This window comes from Fistularia commersonii, chromosome 29, assembly GCF_037954325.1.
Source record: "Fistularia commersonii isolate RoL2024-O1a breed Wild chromosome 29, RoL_Fcom_v1.0, whole genome shotgun sequence".
Taxonomy (NCBI): domain Eukaryota; kingdom Metazoa; phylum Chordata; class Actinopteri; order Syngnathiformes; family Fistulariidae; genus Fistularia; species Fistularia commersonii.
This window is the reverse complement of record NC_141312.1, coordinates 7,464,854-7,474,432: the sequence shown is the minus strand read 5'-3', so window position 1 is coordinate 7,474,432 and position 9,579 is coordinate 7,464,854. Positions and strand designations below refer to the sequence as shown.

Genomic DNA, 9,579 nt, shown 5'->3' with positions numbered 1-9,579 from the left:
TGTCCTGGATTGGAGTATCACCAGGGGAACCACTGCTCCAGCTTCGCAAGATTCACCGCGCTCCCTTTGTTTCCTCACTTTTCCCCCAAAAATCTCATCAACAGGAGTCGGGGAAAAAAAAAAAAAGGGAGAAAAAGAAAGTGGGCGGTGGTGGATGGTGGGGAAAAAGGGGGGGAGGTGAAGAAAATGTAGCGTGAAGGCAGGAGAAGGAAGGAGTCGATTGAGGGGAGGGAAAAAAAAGGTGAAAATGAAAAAGGATGAAGTAACAATGGTTGTCAAATGGAGGGATCAAGGCGGTCCTAAGTTACAACACTTCAGCTCACCGTCGTTGTCCCCACTATCTGAGCAAAAGATACATTTTCCCCTGCTTCCTTTTTGCATTCCTGCGCAAAGGCCAGCGTCTGCATATCTGTCAATCAAATCCCCACGCCGGCGACCTCGCAGCGGCATGGCGGGCCCAGGACGGTCGCCGATTACGCGCGTCGCTTCCGATGATGTTCTTTTTTTTTTTTTTTTTTTTTTTTTTTTTTTTCTTTATCTAGTTTTACTCAAATCTTGACCTCTGCCGGTGTTCTGGGGAGCAAAAAAAAAAACAAATAAATCTGATCAACACTCAGAGAAGGACTTCTACCAGAAGGAGCACCTGGAGGACTGGAAATCCGAGCAGTGGCTCACATCTGTGGAAAGACTGTCCCCTAGTGGTGTGGTGCGTCAGCGCGCACGGAAGAGGTTACCTAACTATCTAATCATCTCCTGTGTGTGCGCACGTACATGCACATGTGTGTCCATTCATATTCAAAATGCCCAGGCAGATTACTGAGATTACTTTGAGCTACAACCTCCGCCTAAGATTCATGCCCCAAAGTGAATGACAAAAATGTGTATACATATATATGTGTATACAGTATATATATATATATATATATATATATATATATATATATATATATATATATATATATATATATATATGTACAGGACTGTCTCAGAAAATTAGCATATTGTGATAAAATTCTTTACCTTCTGCAATGCAATTAAAAAAACAAAAATTACTTTTTCATGATATTCTAATATATTGAGATAGGATTTTTGAGTTTTCTTAAGATGTAAGCCATAATCAGCAATATTAAAATAATAAAACGCTTGCAATATTTCAGTTGATTTGTAATGAATCCCGAATGTATGGCAATTTTGTTTTTGTAATTGAATTACAGAGGATAAAGAACTTTACCACAATATTCTAACTTTCTGAGACGGTCCTGTATATATGTGTGTGTGTGTGTGTGTGTGTGTGTGTGTGCGTGTGTATGTACTTTTTTGTATATATCAGTTTGGTTTTTTTTCGTGTACGTTTCTCCACTGTTTTCATAAAAATAGTTTGACTTAAGGCAAACTAAAGAAAAAAGTTAAGTTAATTCCTTATTTGCACTACTTGTCGTGCACTAAGGGTTGTGGTAAGAGGGGTCTGGAGCCATTAATTAATTCATTGATTCATTGATTTATTCATTATCTATATTGCTTATCCAGCAGTCAGGGCCGCTGGCATGCTGGAGCCTATCTCAGCGGTGATTGGCCGAGAGGTGAGGTTCACAAGTCCGCCCAAGTCCGCATTTTCCAAAAATTAAACTTTGACTACTAACCATTTATTTCACATTAATGTGCACATATTGTCACCTTCTACAAATAATCGCATACTTTTGACTTTTTTTTCTCACCAAAATCAACACCTAATTCAACATGTCTACATTTTCTTTGTACATATAGTTTAGATGTGGAGCCATTTGTATACAGTTTTGTTATGCAGTTGTATTGTTTGTGATATTTCTATATATTATTTAGAATTTGTTCTTGGAAAAATGACTTGGGCCATTATTTCATTTACTGGGTTGGCGATTTTTTCCAACACAGCTTAAAAATAGAAAATAAAGACCACATATTAGGGTTACCAAGCACCTTTGTTAAATTGCATCGCATGCCCTCCAAATTGGAAGGTTCTCCGTTTGACAGGAAAAAAGAAAAAATCTGAAAATAAATGATAACATTATTAATGAATAATGTCTTTGTCTCATCTCTTGACAGATTAGACAAACAGCCATTTCTTTGAATTTAACAAAAAAATAATCGCTTGTCCACTGCAGATTAAATACCCTGCATTTTGTATCTATTTTTCTCTTACCTAATCTTTTCGCCATTATTCCGTGTTATTTGACAGGGGTGTGTCCAGGTTTTTTTTTTTGAGGGAGGGGTTTTAGATCAGGCACAGACTGGAGAAGGATGGAGTTGAATGTTATACTCCATGCATGTACAATCACGATTACGTGGCCAGAATGAAAAAAAAATAAATAATGCATCTCTGTTATTGTTCAGGGGCCGGGCAAAATGTGGAGGCGGGCTGTGTCCGGCCCCTCGGCCGTAGTTTGGGGACCACTGTGTTAAGTAAACAATTTGTTACAGTGTTTTCGGAACTACCGTCTCTATCACGATCTTGTAAGCTGAACATTTAATGTTTTTTGCATTTTATACTTCCCTCCCATTAAGAACAAGGACGACATGAAAAAAAAAAAAAAAAAGATTTCATGTTCACATCTTTAAAATCCACCCATTTTTTTTCTCTCTTTCTATACATCATTTCACGGCGCCCTTCAAAACCGCATTAGCGCTTACCTGCTAGCGAGCATGAAATCCCACCTTCCTCACGGCGGCTGCACTAAAAGTAACATTCAAAAATAAATACGAAAAAACACCACCAAACCAAATAAATGAAATAACATCTCATGCAAAGGCATATTTTTTTCAGTGTTTACAGACAGCCTCCTTCGTGGTGAATTGTTTGGCTCAAGAGCCATGATTTGTAGTCATTTGCTCTGACAGACAAATGCGGATGACCTTTTCGCCGAAAGAGACATTACCCCGTCACTCGGAGAGGTGATCATTAATCCGGTTGTTTCCCTGTAAGCGAGCGAGTCCTTGGCTGAATTCTAAAAAAAATTTGAATATAAATGTATGAAGGATTGCCTTTTTTTATTTTCAAAATATCCAACTCCCTATGCATCAAATCCACTGTCATCCAAATGAGCGCCGACGTCCCCATCCAAAACACGATGCGACATCGTAATTGACCGCCACTGTTTTTTCTTTTTCGTTTTCCACGCTGCGCCGATTTTCTCCCCTGCCAGGTTGTGGGACGGACGTCCGCCGGAGTTAACAAATTAAACATTCGCCCTTTGAGAACCCATCCGCCTTCTGCGTAAATAACATTTCGGGATTTGCGGCGGGCCTCGCCGTCTGGCATTTCGAGCCGTTGCAATCAGGGCGAGTTATAATGGGATTGAACACCAGAGGCTGAAACCGAAGTACGGTGGGCTGAAGGGATAACGACAAATATGGAAATTATTATTATTATTCTGATTATTATCCTCAAACTATACTTTCTCTTGTACATTGAGTTTCAAAATCAGAAGTAGAAAGCAGAATGGTTGCGTGTTCTGAATGGATATCCTCGCAGAGTCAATAAAACGCTTTGAAATTATAAATATTTTATTCAAAAACGGCCCATTACATACTGTTTTTTCTGCGGCTGATATGAATTAGCCGTGCAAAAATAGGTATATCTCTTTTTGTTAGCTGCAGTTGTAGATAATGACCCCGATGTCAACAAATGGGTGTCCGGTCATCCGCTCTAAATATTCTCAATAATCAAAATTCTAAATCTCAATCAAGGATTCTCGTTTAACCCTCATATTATGTTAAGGGTCAATTTGACCCATTGGGTCAATGGGTGAAATGGGTCAAATTGACCCTTAACATAATATGAGGGTTAAGAAAGACTTGTTTTTGAGAAAGATTATAGTTAGGCTGGCACCGTAGTTATGCTGCCGTAGGCTTATTCAGCGGAGGGATATCCCATGATGCACTTCTCTATCTTCCTCTATCTCCCATTTTATGGGTTGTCATTATTTCTTTTATTTCTATTAAAATTCTAACGGTATCATGCCAGCTGTTAGCATGGAACTGTTAGCACCGCTGTTATTATAATTCGCATGAAATCATCATGACACATTTGTGTTGTGATTCGGCGCCAGAAAAATATCATGCTGCCAGTGCTCGGTTTGCAATTCGTAGTTACGTCACCGTCACCGGTAAATTTACGAAGACATCCATCATTCCGACATGCAAAGTCGTGGTCGGGAACTGGGTGGCGATCCGTGTGCATGAATATGACATACACGATAAAAGATGGCTTTTTTTTTACGGCATATTGGATTGTTCTGAATTCACTTTCTTTCGTTCTTGTTGTTTTTTGGAAACATTTCGCCCGTGTTATATCATCCGACTTGACGAAAATCGTGTTACATCCCACCGTATTAACGGAATTCCAATGTGAATAATATAAACTTGAATATCACGCGGATGAGCAGAATAGTGATACCAAGCTTATGAATTGATTTAGGATACTATCTTAAAGTATTAAGCTTTATCCCTTTTCCAGTCTTCTTTGAATGCTATGGCTTCGATAGCTGGAATTAATAACCGAGGCCGCTTTCAAACCATATTGATCGTCTGCGCCGTTCACCCCGGAAAGCCCCGTCGCCGGGGGAAACGTTAAAGGACGGGGTGTCGTTCACCGCTTTCGCTTTTTTTTTTTTTTTTTTTCTTCAGGAGCACTCGAGGGCGGTGGAAACGTGATACGTTTGAGTCATCGTCCTCCGCTTCATTTCTCTTATCATCTGACAAACAGCCAGGCAGTAGCAGCAGTGCACGGTGGTCCAGTCCTCACATATGCTGCCCTGCGGACAGACGGGGAAAAAAATAAAAAATAAAAGTCAATTCGGAGAGTAACGCATTTGCCAGTTTGTTGCGTCGACATCAGTCCGTCTCTGCCAGGTTTATAGGTTGTGTGTCTCTCTCTCAAAACTACTTCGGGTACATGTACCTCTCGATATCATCAAATTGTTTCCTTTGACAAACACGACCGGGTCAATCTTGAAAAAAAAAAAAAGATTGTTAATATCAATGTGACCTTTTTCCTGGTTAGGGTTAGAAAAAAATAAAAATAAAAAAATAAAAAACACAACAGAGCAACCTTCTCTATTGCTTCTCTCACGCCAATTAACTTTGTGTCCTCTTTCAATTTATCCATATGTGAAATAGATTTGTTAAAAAAAGTAATGGAAAAAATATTGTTTAATGAATAATACTAATAATAATAAATGCATTTTTTAAAAAGTTGAATCAGAGGAGTACGAGGCGTGCCGTCATTTGGCCATTCGAAGAGTGAGCTACGGGACGTAGTTTTCCAGTGACGTCGGTTTTCTGGGAATTTAAACACCCTCGCTTTTAAAAAGAAACGCCCAGCCTTAATTACAGGAACTCACCCGGATCTTGTACCTCTCCCTGATCCCGACCCGCATGGCGAAGGTGGAACCGGGTAGCAGGGGCATGCAGACGCACTCGCCATACCGATGAGCCACACTCAGGTCCAAGCAGCACGGCGCCAAAGCCCCGAGGATACCTGCATTCAGAAAGTTTATGACTAATCCGACCCGACTACAACTCCGGGTCGCGTGTGTCTCGTGAGTGGGGTTACATGTGGTTCTGTCTCCGCAGATGTCAAACAAGCCCGTGCTCCAGTCGCCACCCGTCTGCGTGATGGTGGTAATGGTCGTCCTGGTGATGCCGAGGCCGGGTTGCGTGAGCACGGGACTCGTTCCTCCGCCGTACGACCTCCAGTCGTCCAGACTTATTTTCGTGAACCCGTCCATTTCGTCGTTGTGGAACTTGGACACTGGCAAGGGTCTGGGTTTGAGATAAATCTGTGTTTAGAAGGCACGGTCGGCAAATTCACAGGGACTATTTCGAGCCTCCGACGAGCCGCTGATACTTGAACGTGGAGCTCTTTCAGCGGAAAGAATTTATCTGAGAGAAATTAATTAGTCTATTGAAAGTCCTACCGGTGGCATTTTCAATTAAGTTAATTAATTCCACTAATTTAATTTTCCCATCTGCAGTTCTGTTCTTGCTTGCCTTCTCTGAGAAATTGGAAAATTCAGCTATTAATATACAACCGGTAACGATTGAGCAATACTTGTTGTTGTTGTTGTTATTACTATTATCATATTATTAAAATTAGTTATCACTTTTCAGATTGTTGTTATTGTTTTATATTAGTAGCGTATTATTGAGATTATTATTAACAATAAAAATAATAATAATAATGGTGTCAATGTGGTTTAAGAAAAATAATAATAATAATCATAATAATAGTAATGATATGGTGTCGATCTGACTTAAGAATAATAACAATGATAATAATAATGATGATGATAATAATAATAATATGGTGTCAATTTGGTTTAAGAAAACAAATTGTGGCTTTGGAAAAACACAGGTGAATTTGTCTAGTTTGTCTTGCATATAGCTGAATTAAACATGTAAAAGTACAGAAAACAAGAGACCTTTAGTTGAGGCTCTATGGTCTTACATGTTATTCACCACAGTGGCATCACAGAAGAAAACCATACGCATTTCAATTTTTTTTTTTTTTTAAATAAGCCATTTGTTGTAATCAGTGACCGAGTCGTGTCCTGCTGCGGACAAAGAAACACTTACTGCCGTGTAATTGTTGTCTCCTCCATAATCTACCAGCGTCCAGAGAAAGTTGAGGTTAAGAAAAAGGGGTGGGTGAGGGAGTCAGCAGGAGTAAGGAGGTGGAAGGGATGGATATGTTGAAGGAAGACATGGGGGGCAGAGGGGTGTGTGTGTGTGTGTGTGGGGGGACGACACTTCCCCCTGTGAGAGGGTGTGTGTCAGCGCAGATAAACCGGCAGTCGGAAGGCTCAGCCAGACACTGTGTGACAGAGATAAGTCTTGTAGTTGTCTTCTGACTTAGACTTGCCCCCCCCCCCCTTTACAGACACGCACACACACGGAGAGAGGGACAATACGCATCAGTGTGCTGTCATTTCTGTCTTAAAATAAACATGTGTAAGTCTATTCATATATCTGACATTGATATGCACAGCATGTCCCGGCTTGATAATTTGTTTTTTTTTTGTTTTGTTTTTTTTTACTTTTTTGTCTTATTTTACACAGTTATTTAAGATGCAAAATTTCATTTCTCATCCAGCACATGCAACATGGCATTCAAATACTTGAAACAACTTTATTTATCCCGAAGGAAATTGTTGTGCCACATTTTCAAGTAAAACATAACAATAATAGATAATAGTAGGAAGGAGGAGAATAAGAAATACAATAAAATACAAAGTGTCAAAGTTAAGGCTATCAAGTGTTTTAAGGTCTTATATAAGGTCATATATAAGTGTTTTCATGCAAGTCCTTGCAATTTGTATTTTTTTTTAAATGTTATCATTTTCATTTTTTATGTTGTTTATCTGTAGTCATGAATGGCTCAAGATGCAAATATTCAGTGTTTGTCCAAATAAGTATACGGGAAAATGAAAAGTAATATTGTCCCATCACAAGGAGAGGTATATATAACGCATGCGACTGAATCATTAAAAATGTTTTAAAAATATTCAAATTTGAAGATAGGTATCGCTTCTGCAACCAAGACTGATGCGGAAATTCATACTTAAAGCTTTAGATGAGTCGTGACTTCGCGAGCATCTCCTTCCCCACCGTGGCAAGAATGTTCCTACTTCGAGGTCCTTCAGATCCATTTTTAATTTAGATCAGGGATCAAACACTAGACTTCCGAGAGCTGTGGCTATGAAACCTGAGCCCCCCTGCAGACTAAAGTTCGGTACACTGCGATGTAACACCTGCGTTAGAAGTGGGATCCACCTTCGATTCCTGGTAAGTCGGGCCAGACGTGCTAAAAAGAACCGTAGCGTTCGAGGCAAATTTGAAAAACGAGGAACAGCAATTGCATCAAAGTCCGTACAAGCTGGAGCGCCTTGCATCGAGTATAGAGCAGCAGCTCTGTTCGCCGAAAGAGCGGTTTTACTTTACAACCCCGGCCCAGCCAATTGGCTGAGGAGGCCGGTGACCAACAGAGATATTAGCCTGACACATCGGATTATAAGTAGTTCAACCCCCTGCATGCTGATACAAAATCGGTATCTGAAAATGTCCATTTAGCTGACTGTCTAAATGACATTTGGCCCTTTTCAAGTGCCAATTGCCCCGGTCAGGTCGAGAGTTGATGGTTGGCTTTGGATGAAAATCAAACTGTTGTCAGCCTGTTGAAATAAAAATAAAAAAAAACACTAAATCAATTTGTTTTCCAAGAGAGACCAAAGGGAAGGGCGAGCAGCTACAGGGCTGTGACCTGTAAATCTTGACGATATGCCCCGAAGACACAAGTGTAAGGCCCGATATACTGAGAAATCTAGTGAAAATGAAAACATTTTGAATATATAAACACAGATGAAATGCTAAATAAACACTTTAGTTGATTTTAGTATGAATCAATCAAATGTATTCGCTTTTTTCCCCAAATGGTGCCTCCTGTCACAAAACACCTGAAAAACTTCCCATTTTACATTGGCTTTGAGAAATTCTTTTTCAGTGCAGTAAGTTGGTCATATTTGAATTAATTTCAGTTTTGAAAATGACTTTCACCACCATGCGACTGAAAACAGAAGTGTGAAAAAAAATCTCTGTGAAAGGCATAGCATCGAAAACATCACGCATAAATATTTCATTAACTATCACCCAAAAAAAAAGCTATAAAAAACATAGCAGTGTCCGTTCTAGAGTTACCCACTGACACGAGAAGGTAGAATAATTAATCCAGATTTGTGACTCAAGGAAATTTTAAAATTACGATCTCATTTTCTTCTCTGATGGAATGCCCCCTGAGCCAATGGATGCCTTGGGCAAAGGTTTTCATGGTCGGAGAACATAGACTGAAAGTCGGAAGAGAATTTTAGTAAAAGTTAGTCGACTAAAGACTCATCTTTAGATGTGAGATGATAGTTTTCTGAGTCTTTTCCAAGTTTTCTGATGTATGGCTAGTATAAAGTATTCGCGTCAGACCATCAGACTCCTAGAGGTTCCGTGAACGCCAAGCCCTTCGCCGGTGACAGGAGACAATCAATTATGCCGGGGCTGTTTAATGGTCAATATCCCGTTGTGGGGTCCTTTTCTCGCACCGCGTGGGTAAACGATACTCAGAGTAACCGCAGATTGCTTGCATGGCCTCGACCCCGCGCTGGAAAACCAAGGGCGATCGATTATTGGACAGTGAAGAAATGAACATGCCCTGTTGGTGCCTCGGGGGATGCCGTTTTTCTTTTTCAATTTTAAAACTTTCAATTCTTGTTCCATGGCTCCCAATGTGGTCTGAATAGCGGCGAAAACGTGTAAGGTGGGTGATTTGCACCTGTGAAATTGTGGATTTTGCATTGCTGCTGTGTAAGCGCTTCATGGGTCCTTTGCTAGCTTCAGCCTGGTCGCTAACATCACTGAAGGCCTAGTTTGGAAGATCCAAGCTCGGTTATTTATGTTAGGATTGTTTTTTGACAACAGCCTCTTAATTTTTCCACTAATTTAGGAACGTTTGCCAAACATTGTTGCATTTTAATATATTTTGATAAGGTTTTTTTTTTTGTC

General features: G+C 40.0%; 1 protein-coding gene across 3 annotated transcripts; it reads right to left on the bottom strand.

The window, feature by feature from the left end:
- Positions 1-2,572: 2,572 nt before the first annotated feature.
- Positions 2,573-7,645, bottom strand: plac8l1 (PLAC8 like 1). 3 transcript variants are annotated; one of them, XM_086177326.1, is made up of 4 exons: positions 7,595-7,645; positions 5,588-5,796; positions 5,376-5,512; positions 2,573-4,787 (listed from the first exon to the last, which is right to left on the bottom strand). In XM_086177326.1, the coding sequence occupies exons 2-4, from the start codon at positions 5,760-5,762 to the stop codon at positions 4,656-4,658; spliced, it is 444 nt and encodes a 147-aa protein (XP_086033452.1). In that variant the 5' UTR covers positions 5,763-5,796; positions 7,595-7,645; the 3' UTR covers positions 2,573-4,655. The 3 variants fall into 3 exon arrangements, with proteins under 3 accessions (XP_086033452.1, XP_086033450.1, XP_086033453.1); XM_086177324.1 differs by lacking the exon at positions 7,595-7,645 and adding an exon at positions 6,610-6,742; XM_086177327.1 differs by lacking the exon at positions 7,595-7,645 and adding an exon at positions 5,952-5,970.
- Between the last annotated feature and the right edge of the window lie 1,934 nt (positions 7,646-9,579).

What these genes read in the sequence shown, in the direction of transcription:
- plac8l1 (XM_086177324.1), bottom strand. Translation starts at nt 6,635, where the DNA reads ATGGAGGAGACAACAATTACACGGCA. An exon ending in GAGACAACAATTACACGGCA is followed by an intron (nt 5,797 to 6,609) that starts GTAAGTGTTTCT and finishes TCTCAAACCCAG; the next exon opens with ACCCTTGCCAGTGTCCAAGT. An exon ending in GGGAGAGGTACAAGATCCGG is followed by an intron (nt 4,788 to 5,375) that starts GTGAGTTCCTGT and finishes GTCTGTCCGCAG; the next exon opens with GGCAGCATATGTGAGGACTG.